The sequence below is a fragment of the Triturus cristatus genome, chromosome 8 (genome assembly GCF_964204655.1).
Source record: "Triturus cristatus chromosome 8, aTriCri1.1, whole genome shotgun sequence".
In the NCBI taxonomy this organism is placed as follows: domain Eukaryota; kingdom Metazoa; phylum Chordata; class Amphibia; order Caudata; family Salamandridae; genus Triturus; species Triturus cristatus.
The window spans coordinates 320,021,962-320,043,316 of NC_140591.1; the positions used below are offsets into that span (position 1 = coordinate 320,021,962).

The 21,355-nt window shown below is 48.9% G+C and overlaps 1 protein-coding gene across 2 annotated transcripts in view; it reads right to left on the bottom strand.

The window, feature by feature from the left end:
• Positions 1 to 21,355, bottom strand: part of MTMR6 (myotubularin related protein 6) — a 592,867-nt gene that overhangs the window by 277,231 nt on the left and 294,281 nt on the right. For both annotated transcript variants that reach the window (XM_085621607.1, XM_085621606.1), the window contains one exon: positions 6,927 to 7,084. In XM_085621607.1, coding sequence (XP_085477733.1) covers positions 6,927 to 7,084 — 158 coding nt within the window. The remainder of the gene's footprint in view (positions 1 to 6,926; positions 7,085 to 21,355) is intronic.

Here is a 21,355-nt window from a genome sequence, read left to right on the forward strand (position 1 = left end):
GGAGGCTAAATCACCCAACAGCGCAACAGTACACGTATCACTCAGGGGTGCACAATAGTCTAACAAGAAAAGACTACTTCCTAGGTTCCGCTGGTAGTCTTAGAAACATAGACAGCATAGAGATCAGACCTAGAGGTATATCCGACCATTCACCGATACTCCTGCACTACACATACTACCACCTCGAGCGTCGTCGTATCCCTTCAATACACCCCGGCTATCTCCAGGTCCCCGCGGTCCGTAAGGCGATTGTGAAAGCAACAAACCTTTACTTTCTGGAAAATGCCCCCTCTGTTACATCACCGGCAACCTTATGGGAGGCATATAAAACAGTCCTCAGAGGACAGGCTATCGCTACCATTGCAGAGCACAAGCGTGAAAAACAGGCAGAATAACAGTCGATCGAACAAGAGTTACACGCGGCAGAGGCTCAGCAGGCCCGAGACCCCACCCCTGAGACCTCTTCTGTCCTACAGGTTGCGCAAGCAAGTTATAAGGCGTACCTCACGGAGCGCACTAAGCACCAGCTGACTGCCACGCGACACAAGATATATGACCTTGGGGATATGACTGGGAAACTACTGGCATGGCTTGATAGACTGGATAAGGGAACCAGGTGGATAGCGGAGCTCAGCTCTGGGGAGGGCCAGATAACAACTGAACCAGGCGAGATAGTACACACTCTAGCGCGCCACTTCCAAACGGTCTATTCCTCCACCTCTTCCATGACAGTGGAGGAAGCGCGGACGTATGTGAAAGATTTAGCAATGCCCAGACTTACCCCGGCGGCGGTGAGTACCCTGGAAGCTGATATCACAGTAGAGATACGAAGGGCAATTTTGAGCACTGCATTCGGGTAAAGTGGCGGGACAGAACGGCATACCGATCGAGCTCTATAAGCGAACAGCCGGGACTATTGCCCCCCATTTGCTTAACATGTTCACAGACAGTCTCCGTGAGGGCGAACTCCCACAGGATCAACGAACGGCCACCATAATTGCTATACTGAAACCGGGCAAACCTGCTTCTGAGTGTGCCTCCTACCATCCTATATCGCTGCTCAATGCAGAGGCAAAGATCCTTGCGAAGCTCCTGGCGTCTAGGCTAACGCCACACTTGCCAGAAATCGTGCACCCGGATCAATCTGGTTTCATGCCCGGCAGAAGCACAGCCCTCAATTTGAGGCGCTTACATGGCGTGTTGGCTCGAGCGGAGCAATTACAGGAACCAGCGGTGCTGCTCTCCTTGGACGCGCAAATGGCGTTCGATATGGTTGAGTGGCCCTTCCTGTTTGCAGTGCTACTGCACCTGGGCTTTGGACCCAAATTTATACCAGACCAATGGCCCACGTCGCTGCTAACGGGCATATGTCCGAAGATTTCCCCCTGACGCGTGGTACGCGCCAGGGATGCCCCCTGTCGCCCCTGCTCTTCGCCCTGGCGCTGGAGCCCTTGGCGGCATGGATACGCTGGGAGCCCACGATACGGGGACTCCAGTGGTCGAATGACTGGGAAGACCGCGTCTCCCTTTATGCTGATGATGTGTTGCTCTATCTGTCTTCCCCGCGACGCTCTATACTGACATTACTCAACATTTGCGGGGTCTTCGGAAGAGCATCCGGCTACACCATAAACTGGTCCAAATCGATAATGTATGTGCTGCGCGGCCCTCCTCCACGACTCCCAGCAGACTGCCCACTTCAAACAGCGGAGGGATCATTCAAGTATCTGGGTATTTACATCACTGCGGATCCAACAGACTTCCTAAAACAGAATTTGCAACCCCCACTAGACCGCCTCAAGCGGGACGAGCGTCACTGAGGTGTGCTGCCACTAACTCTACTGGGGAAAGCAGCCCTATTTAAAAATGATGGCCCTGCCTAGATTCGTGTAGGTATTGGAAAATACGCCATGTCGCATACCACCAGCGTACTTCCGCACAATTGCGGCGCAGGTAACTAGCCTTCTGTGAATAGCGCAGTCCAAATTAACTTGCGGCTGGTATGATGGAGGGATAGCGCTTCCTAATATCCAACTCTATTACTGGGCGGCGCAGTTGTAGGTAATTAATCAATGGCTTCATGCTCCGCGGACAGACCCCGCATTTAGGGCAGATAGGGACATACTAGGCGAGAGAGTTGTGTTGTCACCCCTGTATGACGGTAAACTGGCTTCAACGCTTATTAGTCCACTTAGACAGACCGTCGCCATCTGGCATGCGGCACAGGCCAAGCTTGGGTGGCGCGGGGTCTTGACCCAACTCACACCTTTGTGGGACACAAAGCAACTCGGAAAACTTAGAAGCAGTAGGGGCTTTGATAATTGGGACAATATTGGGATTTCCACGGTGGGAGACATGTCGCACAAGGGTGAAATAATTACATTCGCCCGTCTTCAACAGCAATACGAACTGGCGTCCTCAGAGTGGTTCCGATATACACAAATTAAACATGCCTTACTATCGAGACTAACACCTGACACGACCATACCAGAGGAATCGCCCTTGGAGGATAGATTATTGACGGACTAAATGCCAAAGAAGGCCACATCACTCACATACCGTAAACTGGTAAACAACCTGCCGGACCCAACCGGTCCTCTCCGGGAGAAATGGTCCCGTGATATAGGCGAGTTTGATGAGCCGGAATGGCGTGAAGCACCGCTCATACTACACCAGGCACACTCTACACAGCATAGGTAGCACAATGCATCCGTTCTGCTTGCACGGCTGCGGGGAATTTCTTTCACACCATATGGGAATGTCCCGTAATCCAAGATTACTGGAAGCAAGTGATGCGGACACTGTCCCATTCGGGGGGAGTGTCGCTAGTGCCGGAACCTAGACGCTGCCTACTGAATGTATGGGAACCTAACGACCTCACACGTCATGCACAGAGCTGGGCTATGTTGGGGATTATGATAGCTAAGCGCAACATCACTCAAAAATGGGGAATGGCGGAGACACCGTAGCTAGCCGCATGGGGAAAAGACATGGACGAGGCCATGCTAGCTGAAAAATAGGCCTTCATTAGGCGGGGATTACCTCGTAAGTGGAGTAAAGTATGGGGGGTATGGAATAAATTCAGAGGTGACATATGTGACCCGCCTTCAGATCAAGACGGCGAAACCTCGGACTGATGGGGAGAGACTCCGGGGTGGGCACGCGAGGTGTAGATATTAGAGATGTAAAGTTGCGAGAAAATGTTTTGAGGGATGGTCTCTAACATTCAATACTGTATTGTGTTATATTGTGGAATCACTGCATATCCAACTGCTATTCTGTATTACAACTAATAAAAATAAATAAAATAAAATAAAAAAATTAGTATATTTGAAAGTAGCTAAAAAACACAGAGGCCCTTTCAGCGTCTTGAAAAGCAACTAAGAGTGAGTGTCCTAGTTAAGTCCTGTCACTTGCATTCCCACAGCCATAGCTTTAATATCACCTTGGAGGTTAACCTACTGTACTGTGCCAATAAGTCCTGGGGTGTCTGACACAAGCAGGAGATACAGGAACAATCCTGAAGCTCTACTGGTATACAAGCCAGCCCTCTGACCGCCGTCCAACCTGTCTTCATCTTTACTGTACAATTTTGTATTACAAATAATGAATACCCATAACAATGTATACCCAAAGAAATGCTCACAGCACTCTAATATTCTAATTGTTCTCCTAATGACATGTCAAATTGCTAAGTCAATTCTGATCAAATGACATTTTACAGCCAAGATCCTTCACATGTTTAGTCCCCCCATTAAAGCCACACGTCCTACGCCCAAATATTGCTCAAAATGTGGGTGGTCTACGAGCATATGTTTGCTGTTATATTGCTAAATCAAGACCTCCAAGAAAGATATTCCAGCTTTACTAGCTCAAGTCTAAATTCTAGAACGGGCCTAGTACTTTCACACTTACAAAAACACTGAAGAGCACCAGTCCAAGAACTGATTCTTGCGCTCTTTGTCCCCAGAATGAAATCGTTTACAAGGACTTTCTTTTTTTCTGATGGCTCAATAACATGCTGGCCTACTTCACTAGGTTGCTAATCCAGAAACTGATCAACTTGTTTACAAAGTTCTGTGTGGAACAATACTGGAGGTTATCTTTTATTACCTCTCCATCCCACCAGATAATGCGGGCAATGGCCTGTTGTACTCCCTAGAGGCAAGCAAGTACCCACCCTCCGGAGGAGGAGCCAAGATGGCGACCGGGACGGCAGCGTAGACTCCCGGCTCCGTGAACCTCCGCATCCCGCATGGATATCCTGCACGAGATCCTCAACCTGTGCTACGCGGTCGTGTATCTGAAGGAGAGTGGCACCCGACTATGTGACTCCGAGGTTTCTGGCTGCGGTATCGCCGGAGAAACGAGCATTTGAACTTTGCGGCCTGTGCGGCCCTGGAGCCGGGACCTCAAGTGGACGCCGTGGCCGGGTGGCAGTTCAACAACAGCGGCCTGTTGTGACTGGGCGGAGGCGGTCCACCGGAGCGGTGCCAAACTCGGCCTACATTTCGTCGTGGTCGTCTCTACTGTCAAGCGTAGCGGTCCGAGTGCATGCCCGTGGGTGCAATTCTCAGATCCTCCGGTGGCTGCCCCTGCCTTTGATGGTGAGCTGCCCGGCTGCCGCCCGTATCCTGCCCTGATCATTGCGGGCCGCCCCCGGCTTTTCACGGGAGCGGGTCCGTAGTGGGGACGACTGTTGCTCGTGACCACGCAACGGATAACTTTTCGCCTGCCCCAGGAACCCGGTCACCAGCGACGTGGCCATCGAGACGCTTGTCCCAGGGTCCCGGCCCCGGTGAGGGTCGGGCATACTTGGCGGCCATCTTGTTGCGATGAAGCCTACCATCCTGTCCGCTGGGTCGCAGCGGGCTTGTGAGAGTGCGACTTCTGGGAGTGTGGCGGCGCGATCGCAGAGAGCTGTGCTGGGGTACGGCGACCTCCTCGAGGCCCTTGGTGCTCTTCACTCCTCCTTGATTCATGGTGTCGGGGTCTTGGGGAGTAAGCTCGACGGTGTGGCGTCGGCGTTGGGGCAATGGCGGCCCGCCTGTCCGCACGTACATAGGGACTACCCACACTGCGCACAGGAGGACACTTTGGCGGCCACCCCTGAGGTTAGTGCACGGCTGGACACTCAGGCCAGTATGCTACAGTGTGTTCGTCCAGCTGAGGGCCCGATCTGTCCCGGAGGCATTGGACCTGAGTGGGGTGTGGTAGCCTCGTCCCGTACGTGCCCTCCTGCGACCCAGGGACAACTCCAGCAACTATTGTCTGCTTTGGCTGCTTCTGCCTTCCTGGACCTTGAGTGCAGTGCATACCCTGGGGCAGCACTGGGAAGCCTGTTTCTCCACGCTGCGGACTGTGTTGATGCTCAGAGACTTCCACCCCACCTGTGTGCGTCGCTTCCCGGACGTTTTTGGACAATCCTCTACCTTGGAACGTCGGATATGGTGCTGGGTCGAGGGGTAGGCATGGGCAGAATTCCAAAGAGTGGTCAGGGATAAGGCGGATCCTTCAGGGGTGGTCATCTAGTGGACGGGCGGGCTCAGGGGTTGCGTGCTCTCCTGGCATAGCTAACAGCATAATAGGTGCATAGTGCTCCCCATCTTTCTTGAGAAGATCGCTTTTGTGCTGTTTATTGTTCACTTTGGGGGAAACTTACCGTGCGGGAGGGAGAAGCCGGGGGTATGTTTTGAAGGCCCTCCTCCAGTTTATTAATACTTTCTCCACCCCCCCGTCTGGTGGGGTTCTTTTCCTACTTCTTTTTCCCTCTTCTCCTATATTTCGGGTCTGGTTCCAGGGCGACAGGCACACTGCTGGGGGGGGGGGGGGGGCCGTACTCATCTGCAGAGGTGCAGGGTGGGGGGTTGGGGGAGGGGGTTCTTTCGTCTTTTATCTCTTTTTCCATGGCCTCCTTTTTCTTTTCTGATTCTTTTTGTTTTTCTTTTTCTGGGATCAGTGTGATACACCTCCTTTGCTATGACTCGTTGCCGCTCCATGTGTACCACAATTTCCGGGGTGCTCTCTGGGAGTTCTGGCGGGGGACTGCAGGCGCTACTGCTTATGATACTCTTCCTCATCCTGATGTTCTTGTGTTTGCGCCATTGACCTAATAGATTGCTGTAAATCGTTTACGTCTATTACTCTGCATACCTGTAATTGCTGTTTGAAAATAGTCTGGCACCTGATCCTTCTGCCTTGTTTCATTATAAAACGAAAACCTTTTTCTCCTGGTGCCCTACCTACGCTGTTCACAGTATTAGCATCACGATTCTGCTCCCCGATGTGCTGCCTGTGTTTATACTTGCCTGTTTTTGCTCTGATTGCTTAGCGGCCGGCCCCGGGGGGTTGTAGGCCCATACTTGTTCTCTATTGAACTGTCAATAAAGGTTTTCAAAAAAAAAAAAAAAGTATCCACCCTCCAAACGGAATAGGAGGAAGGGATGCATAGAAGACTTCCAAAGGTTACACCAGAACTGCCCCAGTAATATGTCCAGTTAAGTGATATGAGTAGTAATGTAGAAGAAGGTGTATTATTATGGCTACTCTCTCATATGGATAGAGATTTTTTAGCAAAACTACATTCATGTGTATTTCCAGCTATAAAGAACGCATGGGTTACATAAAAAATACATGATTCAAAAATGAAAAACATATTTTGAAGTACTCAAGTGCTCCAACATAACAGAATATTTTCTGAAGCCCTGTCCAATTCTGTGCCTTGTTCTATCGCTTAGTTATTAACCCAAAAATGTAAGCCATAAAAAGTACACTAGATGTTCAAGAGGACATGAGAAAGTGGGAATACCAAGAGTTTCTGTACACAATTTTTAACCTATTAGCAAACTATATAAAAAGTTCATTACCAAATTACGATCTCTCCTACAGCAATTAAAGTTTATTGATAAGGTTTTACCAAACACTACCTTGTAGTCTCTATTTGCATCCGACAGCTGCCAGTTGGAGTTGGGCACACCCATACGAAGATACTCTTCTGATAAGTCAATAAGCTGCCATCCCTCTAACCGTTCCACCTCACTTTGTTTAGGGTTATACGAAAATGCATACAGGTCACTGTATTGAGCTACGGAAAAGAAAAACAAAACAGCATTAAAAAGTATTACTGAGACTTTTTATGACAATGGCAAACACAAGGTATAAGCATAGCTGCCAAAACAACCAAATAATAGGCAATATGAATGATTTTCTCCAAATCAGTATAGTTCTACTGGATGCAAAGAGAAAGGTCAGGGAAAGGAGGAGACACATGGAGTAGTTTCTTTTCTGTAACTCCAGTTCTGTAGTAGGGGTATCTCTGTTATAGTCATAATCTAGTGAATAGTCCCGCCCATGTGCGTGGACCCCGGAGCAATAAAAAATAATCTCTAAAAGGTGACAAATCATGCAGACCTGCATACACCTTTAAGAGAGAATTTAATTTAAAGACAGATAATGCAGCCTATACCCACAGGCTACACTGTCCAGTACTTCAACTAGAATTCCACCAACATCCACAAACAGCACTGCCTGTCTAGTTTTTCTCCCCATAGGAAAAAACCCTGCCTCTACCAGCAAAAGCCTCTGGAATGATAGAGAGGAAGGAGTGGACAGACAAGCCCCATAGGCTGCCATTATGTGGCTTAAAACAGGATACTGTGCCTTTAAGAAAACTTTCCAGGTTTCCAGAACTTTCCCCAGTATCCCAGAATGCCCAGCAGGTCCCATTTACTTTCAGTTCTTTTTGAAGGCGTAGCACGCCAGACCTGTAGCATTCTACAAATGAATAAGTATCTCTCCACCGGGGAGGAGGGCGGGCGCATATGACTATAACAGAGATACCCCTACTACAGAACTGGAGTTACAGAAAAGAAACTACTCCTTCTGTAGTAGGGGATCTCTGTGTATAGTCATAATCTAGTGAATAGAATGGCAAGCCCATCCCCACACAACAAAAGCGGTGGAGAAACCACAAGACACTACCACTACTGTGCAAACAGATTTCGCAGCGAAGCCTGCCCAACCTGCGCATCTGCCCTGGCATCCGTGTCCAGACAGTAATGTGCAGCAAAGGTATGGACCGACTTCCAAGTGGCCGCCTTGCAGATTTCCGCAATCGGAACATTACGCAGCAAAGCCGTCGTGGCAGCTTTGCCCCTGGTGGAATGAGCCTTAGGTTTACCCCCTAAGGTCTTATTAGCCTTTTGATAACACAATTGTATGCAGGACACAATCCACCGAGAAATGGACTGCTTAGAGGTCGCAAGACCAGTCCTGACTGAGCCATAATTAACAAACAATTGGTCAGACCTACGAATATCCTTGGTCTTATCCAGATAAAATTTCAACACCCTCCGAACATCCAGGGAATGGAGAGACCTTTCCGCTGGCGAAGAGGGATTCTGAAAGAACGTAGGTAAAGTTATAGTCTGGTTGACATGAAAGTCAGAGATAACCTTAGGAAGAAATTTAGGGTGAGTACGCATCACAACCTTAGCAGCATGAAATACAGTATAAGGTTCTTGACAACATAAAGCCTGAAGTTCACTCACCCTGCGGGCCGATGTAATGGCCACTAGGAAGGCCGCCTTCCAGGATAGGTGCTGCAACGAAGCCTTGTGAATGGGTTCAAAAGGCTCCTTCATCAGTCTGGACAGCACCACATTCAAGTCCCAGGAAGGCGAGGGAAGTCTGACGGGAGGAAACACTTTCTTCAAGCCTTCCAAAAAATCCTTGACCACAGGGATCTGAAAGAAGGAAGTCTGTGAAGGGCATTTCCTGTAAGCAGTCAAAGCAGCCAGATGAACCTTAATGGAATGGAAATTAAGGCCAGACTGCGCCAGATGTAAAAGGTACGGAAGGATGACATCTTCCTTACATGTCGTCGGATCAAAGTTCTTGGACTTACACCAGATACAGAACCTCTTTCACTTGTAAGCATAGGACGTCCTAGTGGAAGGTCGTTTAGACTCCTTCAGTATGTCCATACAATCGTCTGGTAGATTAAGATGGCCATATTGCACTATTTCAGGAGCCATGCCGCCAAACTCAAAGACGAGAGGTTGGGGTGCACCATCCGCCCCCCGAACTTCGTGAGAAGGTCCGGCCTGCACGGCAACCGCATGTGAGGAAGGAGAGACCGGTGAAGTAGGTCCGTGAACCACCACTGCCTGGGCCACTCCGGGGCGATCAGGATCATCCGCGCCCTGGACTGGGACAGCTTGATGAGCACTGCCGGAATCAGGGGAATGGGTGGAAAAGCGTACAGAAAGCTGTTCGACCAATCGATCCATAGCGCATTCCCAAGCGTCCCCCGCTGGTAGTACCTGGATGCGAAGTCTCGGCATTTGCTGTTTTCGGTGGTGGCGATCTACGTCTGGAGTTCCCCACCTTGCGAAGACTTCTCCTAGTACTTCGTCGTTTATGACCCCTTCGTGGTTTTCCTGAATCAGCCTGCTCAAGGCGTCCGCCTGAGCATTCTGCACCCCTGGAAGATGCGTGGCCGTAATCGTCAGTCCTCGGGCCAGCAGCCAGCGCCAGATCGCCTGCGCCTCCTGCGACAGAGTGCGCGATCTCGACCCCCCCTGCTTGTTGAGGTAATACATCGTGGTTGTATTGTCCGTCTGTATCAGCAGCGAGTTGGTCTGGAAGGACGGAAGGACGGAAGGAAGGCCTTCAGTGCCAGGAAGACAGATCTGAGTTCCAGAAAATTGATGTGGTACGTCGATTCCAGAGGAGACCACTTTCCTTGAATCTGCAAGTCCCCGGAATGCGCTCCCCAGCCCTGGAGAGAAGCATCCGTCACTACACTCGTCGTGGGAATGTCCTTGTGGAAGGGAACCCCCTTGAGGAGGTTTTCCGCCGAACACCACCACTTCAGAGATTGAAAAACATGCAGCGACAGTCGTATCTTGTCGTCCCAAGAGCCTGTCCTCTGATCCCACTGATCCTCCAAGCACTCCTGCAGTGGTCTCATGTGTAGCCGTGCGTGAGGCGTGAGGAAGATACAGGAGGCCATCGATCCCAGTAGAGAAGACACCTTCCTCACTGTCGTCGATGGAGCAGTCCTGAGGTCCTGAGCCTTCCGAAGGAGTGATAACCGTCTCTCCTCCGAAGGAGACACGCTTGCTGACCGCGTATCGATGGAGGCCCCCAGGTACTGTATGCACTGGACCGGAGTCGTGACCGATTTGGGCATGCTGACGTGTAATCCCAGCGTGTGTAAGAGAGCGCACGTCCATCGGAAGTGATCTTGTGCTTCCGAGAAGGATGACGCCTTGATCAGCCAATCGTCCAGATACGGGTAGACAAACACCTTGTTCCTCCGCAGGTGCGCCGCCACCACCGCCATGCACTTCGAGAAGGTCCTGGGAGCAGACTTTAGCCCGAATGGCAGTACTGTGTATTGATAGTGATTGGCGCCGACTTGGAATCGCAGGAACTTCCTGTGCTTCCTCGCTATGGGCACATGGAAGTACGCATCCTGTAGATCTATGGCACAGAGCCAGTCTCCCCGTTGCAGCTGAGGGTAAATCTGGTGCAACGATAGCATGCGGAACTTCTCTCTGCGAATCCATTTGTTTGCCTGTCGCAAATCCAGAATGGGCCTGAACTCGTTCTTGTCCTTCTTGCGAACGAGGAAGAACCGAGAGTACAGACCTCTTCCCCTTTGAGACAGAGGTACCTCTTTTACCGCCTTTTTTCTCAACAAGATGTCTGCCTCCGCCTGGAGCTCTCTCAGCTGGAATCGAGAGCTGACCGGCGGAATCGCTGGAGGCGGGCTGATAAACCGAAGACAGTATCCATTGCAAACAATATTCAGCACCCACTTGTCCGAAGTAATTTTTCTCCACTCTGCCAGAAAAAATTTAATGCTTCCCCCCACTGGAGTGGGTAACGGTTGAGGGGGAAGTAGCCGCTCAGGGCAGAGACCCGGCCGGGCCCTTGGTAGTGGTAGTAGCCTGCTGGCCTCCTCTACCCCTCTGGCGCTTCTGGAAGGGCTTGCGGAACTGCTGCTGTTGTTGCTGCTGCTGCTGTCCCGAACCCTGCCCACGCCCTCTGCCCGAAGACCCGAACCGCCGCTGGAACGGGCGCTTCTTCTTCTCGGCCTTCTCCAACCCAACGGCCGTCAGGGTTTCCGCCTCCGCCTTCATGCGGGCCATCTCATCGTCCGCATGTTTCCCGAACAGGGTTTCCCCCGAGAAGGGCAGGTTGGCCACTCTTTGCTGCGCCTCTGGCTTGAGGGACGTCAGACACAGCCACGAATGCCGCCTCTGGTGAACGCCATGGCAGTAAGCGTGGGCGGCCAGCAAGGATACATCCGCCGCTGCGCCGATCACCTGGTTAGAAACCAGCATGCCTTCGCGCACTGTCTCCAGGAAGTCCTCCTTCTTGTCCCGGGGCAGTAGGTCCGCATACTGCTGCAGGGACTCCCACAGGGCCCGGTCGTAACGGCCCAACAAAGCCCCTGCACTCGCCGCCTTCATGGTAGTGGCGGCGGTCCCACACACCTTCCTGCCCGCAGAGTCCAGCCAGCGGCTTTCCTTGTCCGGCGGGACCGTCGACGAAGGCGCGGTCGCATGTTGTTTCCTCGCCGCCGTCACGATGACCGAATCCGGCTTCGGGTCCACTCTCAAAAAGGTAGGGTCCGACTCCGGGGCCCTATACTTTTTCATGAGCCTGGAGGGGGCGGCCTTCGTCATCGTGGGAGTTAGGAACAGCTCCAACGCGGGTTCCACCAGTCCTGGTACAAGAGGCAGTAGAGGGCGAGACAGATGTTTCTTATGAAGTGTCTCGAATATCACGGACGTCGTGGGTGTTGGAACCGTCACCGTGATAACTTTGCTGCCCCTCTCAACAGCACCTCTTGGAAAGAGACCAAATCGTCCACCGGCGACACCCTAGTCCCCGGTGAGTCAGACAGCGTCGGGGAAAAGTCTCTGGTCGAGGAGCGCGTGTGTGACCTGGACCTGTGCCTCCTACGGCGTCGTCCGGAGGCCGACGATGACCGTCCACGGCTCCGTGACCTTCTCCTCCTGTGAGAGCGGGAGCGTGACCTCTTCGGCTTCGGCCTGTCCACCGGTCTAGCCGGTCCCGGCGACCGCAGGCGTCGTGGCTTCGGGGTCCCCTGCGGCAGAGTCGGGTACCTCGGAAGGGAAACCGACCGCGGGGGAACCGGCGGCGGTCCCACCGGAGTGCGTGGCAGCGACCGAGGTGGGGGCGGCGGAGGCAGTGTCCGCGGCTGTGGAGGCGGTGGCGGTGGAGGTGGCGGTGGTGGAGGAGGTGGCGTTGGTGGTGGTGGTGGCGGAGGAGTCGGCGGAGGTGGGAGAGGAGGCGGTGACGGAGGCATCCGAGGGGGCGTATACACCACAGAGTACACCGATTCCGGTGACTCTCTCTTCCTCGACGTCGATCTTCGCCTCGACGGCGATCTTCGCCTCGACGGCGACCTGTGCCTCGACGGCGACCTGCGCCTCGACGGCGACCTGCACCTCGACGGCGACCTGCACCTCGACGGCGACCTGCGCCTCGACGGCGACCTGTGCCTCGACGGCGATCTCCTCGACCTCGAGCGTCTCGACGTCGATCTCCTCTTCGGCGGCGACGTCGACCGTCTCCTCTTCATCGACGGCGAACGGCGATCTCCCCTCGACGGCGAGCGCCGACGCCGGGTCCGATCTCAACGCCGACTGCTGGACGGCGCCGACGACGGCGTCGTCGCAGACGATGCCGATGTAGTCGACGGCGGCCTATTCAGGTCCCTCGACGTCGATCGTCGACGCCGCTTCTCCCCAGAGCCCTGGGGAGACGACGAACAGACGGTGGTCATCCTCCTCGACGTCGCCGTCGACGCCCTCGACGTCGACGGGGAGTGGGAGCGCTTACTGGTCTTCCTGCCCCTGGGGAGCCCCCCAGAGGCCTCAGTATGGGGCAAATCAGCCCCTCCAGACCCACCTGGTGCCTTCAGTCTTCTCTCCTCCAGAACTTGAAGCCTGATTTTTATCCTGTCCCTCAGGGTCCTGGCTGAGAACGAGTGGCAGATGGTACAGTTTTCAGGCACGTGGGACTGGGGAAGGCAACCTATACACACCTCGTGTGGATCCGTTTTAGCCTTCTTTCTACCACATTCCGGGCACTTGTCGAACAAGCCAGGCATGTTGACAGTACCAGCTACTAAGCACTTGAAAAAGTGACAAAAATTGACAAAAATTGACAAAAATCTCCAAAAAACCCTTGAAAAGGGGAGAGCTCAATGCTCCAGGGTCCTGCTAGCAGGAGCCGGAAAAAAGAACTGAAAGTAAATGGGACCTGCTGGGCATTCTGGGATACTGGGGAACGTTCTGGAAACCTGGAAAGTTTTCTTAAAGGCACAGTAAACTGTTTTAAGCCACATAATGGCAGCCTATGGGGCTTGTCTGTCCACTCCTTCCTCTCTATCATTCCAGAGGCTTTTGCTGGTAGAGGCAGGGTTTTTTCCTATGGGGAGAAAAACTAGACAGGCAGTGCTGTTTGTGGATGTTGGTGGAATTCTAGTTGAAGTACTGGACAGTGTAGCCTGTGGGTATAGGCTGCATTATCTGTCTTTAAATTAAATTCTCTCTTAAAGGTGTATGCAGGTCTGCATGATTTGTCACCTTTTAGAGATTATTTTTTATTGCTCCGGGGTCCACGCACATGGGCGGGACTATTCACTAGATTATGACTATACACAGAGATCCCCTACTACAGAACCTGATTTCTGGGAAAGTTGACAATGCTGTCGTCTTGACCAATAAAGGAGGAAAGACAGGAAGACAATGTTACACTAGGAAGATGCGGTAGTTGTCAACATGTAGACATAAATAAGAGCCTTAAGTCTGCCAGCAATGCTTTAATGTTATGTGCCTTGGCTGAGGCAAAACAGAACTCTCCCAAGGACACTACTGGGCTGGTTATCTTGTGGTAATACTGAGCTGTGTCTACCCCTCTGAGAATAGATACTGAATGGTACCAAGAAAAAATGCTATGAAGTCATATTTGTGGATCTTGTGGAAAGAGCTACACTATTTCATACAATCAGCACTGTTTAAATAGCTGTATTCAGAAAGATTTACTACTCAAATACCTAATATCCTAAAGTATATATTCCTCTAAAATAGCTCAACTGTTATTTTAGGCTGTTTATATAACACTCAATATCATTCTATATTTATTTCAAAAAGCTTAAAATATGTTAGACTACTCCAAAAGATAACGTAAAAGAATGTTTTGCATGCATGGCTTAACTAGAACAAAATATCAATGGACAATATTCGAAACTTTCATCATTTAACATAATTGGATTAAAAATGTTCAGGTCATGGGAGTGAATCAACATTTTGAGGCAACTAGTCAAACACAACAAGGTCAGGGGAGCTCACAATGCAATTTGAGACTGCTCTGAAAGACATGTTGCAGTTCTGACCCTTTCCATTCTGGAGCCCACAGCCTTAAAGGTTCAGATTAATACTCACCGCCAAATACCTTTACCTCAGACCCCACCAATAGTAAACAAATTATTTTTTCTGCAATTTCAACAGTGTCTTCTACGAATGCACAAACTTGTACCTCCTAAATTTGGGGCAAGATGATCCTGCAAGTATGCACCTCTGTGGATGACTGCGGTCAGGGGAAATATACTCTAGGCAGACTTCTTCCCGTAACTCTGGCTTGATACGGTTTAGTGGGTAATTTGTCAACTTTGGAATCCAGAGACCCATTCAAAAACATTACTAATTCAGTGGCAGAGATATGTACATAGGTGTATTTAGAAAAATCTATATTTAGTTAAGGAAAACTAGCGCTATTTATTGTAGCGATCAAAATGTAGATGAACACTCAAAAACAAATTTCTAACAATGATAATAGTTACAATGTTATGTTTCTCAAACATAAATACTGCAACACCAACCAGCACAATGGTGCCCTGAACTCCCAATCTGGCAATACCAAATATGGCCATGTTGCTGGAGAGGCTGTGCTCAACGCGAATGGTACTTTAACACATTAGTGTATGTCTGTAAATTACATATGTGAGCACGGAGAGGATTTCAATATACATAAAAAAGTAGAATTAACTCCATACTGTCAAAAATTATTTGGACATGATGCGGGTTGACATAACTTTATCCCTTATCTCTCTCTCTATAATAATTGTGGTATAGGTTTTGAGTCTGTCAGGACTTGGGCTATTAATTTCAAAAAGGGTGAGGGAGGCCCTACAAAATGAATAAATCCACTCTGGTTAGGTGAAAACAAAGTTCCTAGAGAATCTGTGCTCAAGCCAAGACAGTCAGTCTGCACAGAAATGCAAATTAAGTTCCAAGCAGTAACAATAATTTTTAAAGTTAGAAAACAGGAAAAAATCACAAGCCAATCCAGAAAAAAAGAGAAAAAAATGTAGTTAAAAAAGCGCTAAAATCATCTAAATTGGATGAGGACTTTAAGATTGTTAGGGGAAGTGTGTTAGCTACAGTACTTGCGGGGATCATAACTGTTGATCTGACTCAACAATGGTTGAATAGATATGATGTAAGTGTATTGCTGACAGGAATATTGAGATGTGATTGATATTACAAACTGAATGTGAAACCCCAATAAAGTAGGTTTACAAAAAAATTGGATCAGGAGAACCTCAGATATCAATTTGTAAATTTTAACGTAAAAGGCTAAAAAAAAAAAAGTAAAGCGCCAATCCAGAATACAGATCGACTGCAATAGAGCAGCAGTAGTATACATCAAGCAGGTAGACCTGGGCCCAGATTTTACCTTCTGACTTAGTCTCTGAAATGATAGTAGATATCTTCCAACGGGCAAAGCTTTAAAGGTGTGGCCGTCAAGGGTTCCTCAAAGTCAGATAAGTTGTTGTTGAGCTGCAGCTGAAGCTGTTGTTTTGGGCACTAAAAGCTCATCAAGGGATAAAGCCAGATTTTGTGGCTGCCCATGGTGATGCTTCGTGGTTGTATAGGTTGCAGCCTTTTTTTTTGTAAATTGAAAATCCCCCAAATGGGCAAGGCTGGAAGCTAAATTTAACATAGGATCCCACTGAACCTAATTTTGAGCATAGCAAAATGCTCTGAGCAGGACACACCTGGTTTTCTTGAAGGACTAGAGTATGACCTTTCTGGGCAAGCTGCAGCAGTACATTGTCCCGATCCTCAGGAAGTGGAAAAAATGTCTTAGTCTCACTCTTCTCCAGGGCTGGGAAAGTTCCTTGTGGTCAAACCTACAGCTGGTAGCTCCTCCTGGCAGGCTGCTACACACCAGTTGTCTCTTCAAATAGGTCTTCTGAAGGGTCCAGACCTCTGTGGTCAACTGGGAACTCTTAAAGTTAGGAGTCAACCTGCTTTTTGTGTCCCTGAAGTAGGCAAACAGAAGGCAAACAACTTGGTCACTGGAGAGCAGTTCCAGGGCGCAGCATAATTCAGGTGTCCTCGAGTGTGTACTCTTCGTACAGCAAGAGTTAGGAGTCTGTCCAGCAGGGCCTTCCTCAGGCCAAAGAAATCCTATTGACAGGCTTGAATAGCCACACAGTAGTGTTTGGTGAACGTGTGGAATTGACCACGTAGCAGCTAGAGATGTATGCTATTGAAATGCTTGCAAAAACGAATATAGTGCTCCCTTCTTGTAATAGTGTGCGCTTTGCCTTAGCATAGCATGTCCATATACACTTAATAATTTATCTGGCAATGCCACCCTTTGAAAAAGTGTTTCTCGGGTGAAGTTTTGCAAAGGCAACAAAGAGTTGTTTGCTTGCGGATTAATTTTGTTCTGCAATATGTAAATTAGTGCTGAATTGAGAACAGTGCCCTCTGTATTGTATGTAAGCTGCTACTGCAACTAAACGTAGTGTATAGAAGGATATGCCAATCCTGGTTTCTGAAAGTACAGTAGCAAATTATATCCTCTACTAAAGGATTAGATGTAATTTCTTAAACAATAATACACACACCTTTTCCACTTTTCATTACAGCAAGCTAGTGTGGCGCCGGCTACCGTGCCTGACGCAGGATTTGCATACAGTTCTATGAAAGTTAAGGTAACCAAACACTAAGACCTCAGGTGCTTAAGCGCTAATTTCAATTCCCCTAGTGTTGGATGACTATGCAGACCCTTTTGCTGAGTCAGGAATTTCAGCCTGCTCAGCAATTTGTCATGTGGATGGATTGACATCCCAAAAAGTATTGAATCTCATAGCTGTCTCCCCCAAGTTGGATCGACTAAAATGAGGACCAAGGATGTTTGCCACATTTTCCTCACTACATGTGGGTTCAATCAATCAATCAAAGTAAGCTTTATTCGATTGCAAGAGGACAATCATAAAAGCACAATAAAATACAAATTACAAAAACAGTTCATATTTAAAACGAGTTCATAGCAGTTCATTTACTCGGACTTTGCTAAAACTGACGGAACCCTTTTGTACCAAAAGGCTTACAAGTTAAAATATATTCTAATCAATTATAAAATACATTCAGAAAACGATTATGACTTTAGAAAGAATAAAAACCCATTACACATATCACCGGTCACCATCCACCCCCCTCTGCACCTTACTATCTCAACACAGTGTTTTCCTGATTCGGAGCACTCTTTTAATGTATAAAGCAATCCTCCAGGCAATATGTACATTTTCTAGGTATTGCAAGCGAATTAGCGCTATGCGACACTGTCCAACCATACGCTTTTAAAACGGGTACAATTAATGCTTTTCTTTGTGTCACATAAAATTTACAGAAAAACATCACGTATAGTGTTGTCTGATTTGATTGGGAATCACACGGGCAGGCTGATAAATTATGCGACCAATCATTGATTGTAGGAAATAATAATCTGTGAATGGATCCTAACCTGAATCTAAAAAGCAGCATTCTAACAAACCCACTAGAAACAAAGGACAGACCGAATGTGAGTGTTAACTGATGTTTCAACACACAGGGTTTCGATAGCTCACCTAATGCTCTCTTTTCAGCTAGGTACGCAAGGCCCCTAGATTTTAACTTCTTTCTAGAAATACCTATCACTTGAGCTGGGGTTTGAATAAAACTCTGGGTTGCCTAATAGTGATAGAAAAGACATGACATACTTCGTCCAGGGGATCATACGGACCCTGTCAATTCTCATTACATCCGACATAATGGTTCTATTCAGTAAGGCATATGCTACTTACCAGTATGCATCTGTTCTTGGCATGTAGAGCTGCAGATCTATACACTGTGCATAGATCGCCATCTGGTGTTGGGCCCGGATGTTTGCAGTTTGTATTTCCTCTTGGAAAGTCTTTGGGAGTCACGAGGTCGGTGACTCCTACTCTGGTTAGTATTGCGCATGGGCATCGGCTCCATCCTCAGATTTTTTTTCGCCAGCAGGGAAAGATGGAGCGTAGTAGTAACAGTAAAGAAACCCATGTGTATTGTATCTAAATAAGATAAGACTGGAACGGATACAGGTAGCCGGGGAGGCGGGTGGGCGTGTATAGATCTGCAGCTCTACATGCCAAGAACAGATGCATACTGGTAAGTAGCATATTCCGTTCGAGGCATATGAGCTGCAGATTATACACTGTGCATAGATTATATAGCAGTACCCAACCCTAGTGGCGACCACCGGTATCCGTTGCAGTAGTTTGGAACAGTGTTTTTAGTACAGCTTGGCCCACAGTAGCTTGTTGCTTGGTTTGCACATCTACACAGTAATGTTTTGTGAAGGAGTGCGGCGTTGACCATGTCGCTGCTTTGCAGATGTCATCTAGTGGTATGTTCTCTAGGAAAGCCATAGAAGCCCCTATCTTCCTTGTAGAGTGGGCTTTAGGGGGAACCGATAGCGTTCGTTTTGCTTTGTGGTAGCAAATCTGTATGCATTTTACAATCCACCTAGCTATCCCTGATTTGGAAATAGGGTTGCCTTTGTGTGGTGGGGAGAAGGAAACAAATAGCTGTTTGGTTTTTCTGAAAGGTTGTGTTCTCTGGATGTAGTAAAGTAAAGCCCTTTTAACATCCAGTGTGTGTAAGGCTCTTTCCGCAACTGTTTGGGGTTGCGAGAAAAAGACTGGTAATTCTACCGACTGGTTTAAATGGAATGGAGAAATGACTTTAGGTAGAAATTTGGGATTGGTGCGGAGTACAACCTTGTTGTGATGCATCTGAAGAAAAGGTTCTTGTATACTGAGCGCTTGTATTTCACTAACTCTTCTGACGGAAGTGATGGCCACTAGAAAAGCTGTTTTCCATGTGAGAAATTGCAGCTCGCACTTATGTAATGGTTCGAAAGGGGGTCCCATTAACCGTGTGAGGACTATATTCAAATTCCAAACAGGTGAGGGTGGCACTCTGGGTGGAATTACTCTTTTAAGGCCTTCCATAAAGGCTTTGATGGCAGGCACTTTGAAAAGTGAGAGGTGCTGCCTATTTTGTAAATAGGCAGCAATTGCAGCGAGGTGTAACCGAATGGAGGTATATGCTAGGTTACACCTTTGTAAATGGAGTAAATAACATATAATGTGCTGTATGGATACGTTTAAAGGATTGATTGCGTTGTTGTGGCAGTAAACAACAAATCTTTTCCACTTTGCTGCATGGCACGCCCTAGTAGTAGGGCGTCTAGCTTCCCTGACAATGTTCATGCAATCAGGGGGAAGGTTAAGGTATCCAAATTCTAGGACCTCAGGAGCCAGATTGCAAGGTTGAGCTGAGCTGGGTCCGGGTGCCTGATCTCTCCATGGTTCTGGGTTAGGAGGCATGGTGAGAGGCGTAGCTTTTGGTGTGGTACTACTGGGAGTTCCAGCAGTGTGGTGTACCACGGTTGTCTGGCCCATGTTGGAGCTACTAGGATCAGAGTTAGGGAATGCTGCTGTAGCTTTCGCACCACTAATGGAATTAGTGGGAGAGGTGGAAAAGCGTATGCAAATTTGTTTGACCAGTTCATCCATATCACATTGCGGTCGGACAATGGGCGTGGATATCTGGCGGCGAAGCTTGGGCATTTTTTGTTTTCGTTGGTGGCGAATAGGTCTATGTGTGGATGCCCCCACTTCTGAAAGAACAGGTGAAGAACCTGTGGGTGAAGTTCCCACTCGTGCATCTGCTGTGTCTGTCTGCTTAGCAGATCTGCCATGGTGTTTTGTACTCCTGGGACGTGTTGGGCTAGGAGAAAAATCTTTTGTGGAATTGCCCATCTCCATATGCTCTGTGCTAACTGAGAGAGCTGTGGAGTGTGTGTGCCCCCCTGTTTTTGAATGTACTACATGGCAGTCATGTTGTCTGTGCGAATGAGGACTGCCTTGCCTGAAATCTGCGCCTGGAAGGATTTTAGGGCGAGGAAGATCGCCAGTAACTCCAGATGGTTGATGTGGAGTAACTTCTGTTGCGGCGTCCATGTGCCATGTGCTGTGAGATGTAACAGATGAGCTCCCCAGCCGGAGAGCGATGCATCTGCAGTTAGGATTATTTGTGGGACCGGGTCCAGGAGCGGTCGACCTCTGGAAAGGTTTGTGGTGTTCCACCACTGCAGAGAGCGATGGGTGCCACCGTCTACCAACACCAGATCTGTCAGTTGTCCCTGGGCCTGGTTCCACTGGCGCGCCAAGCACTCTTGGAGTGGACGCATTTGGAGTCTTGCATGGGGCACTATAAAGATGCAAGAGGCCATCATCCCTATGAGCTGCATAAACACTCTTGCCAGGAGAGAGTGTTGAGATAGGAATTTTTGACGCAGCGCCTGTATTTTTGCAATCCTGGCAGGATTGGGATAGGCTATGGCTTTAGAGGTGTCTATGGTGGCACCGAGATATTGTTTTGTGTGAGATGGTACCAGGTGGGATTTTTGATGGTTCACCGTGAAACCTAGCTGGTGAAGTAGTTGGACTGTAGCGGCGGTATGTTGCACACATTGTTGGTAGGACGTGGCTTTTATGAGCCAATCGTCCAGATAGGGGAAGACGTGAATGTGCGGTCTTCTGAGGTTTGCAGCCACTACTGCTAGGCACTTGGTGAAAACCCTTGGTGCTGTTGTTACCCCGAACGGGAGCACCTTAAACTGGTAGTGTTGTCCGTCTACCACAAACCTGAGGTACTTTCTGTGAGACTGGTGTACTGGGATGTGAAAGTACGCGTCTTTCAAGTCCAAAGTGGTGAGAAAATCGTTCTGGGAGAGAAGTGGAAGAACCTGTTGGAGGGTTACCATGTGAAAATGGTCTGAATGAATGTAGGTGTTTAGAGGTCTGAGATCTAAGATAGGTCGTAGGGTCTTGTCCGTCTTTGGAATTAGAAAGTACAGGGAGTAGACCCCTAAATTTTGTTGATTTATGGGGACCTGCTCTATTGCTCTTTTTTGCAGGAGGGAG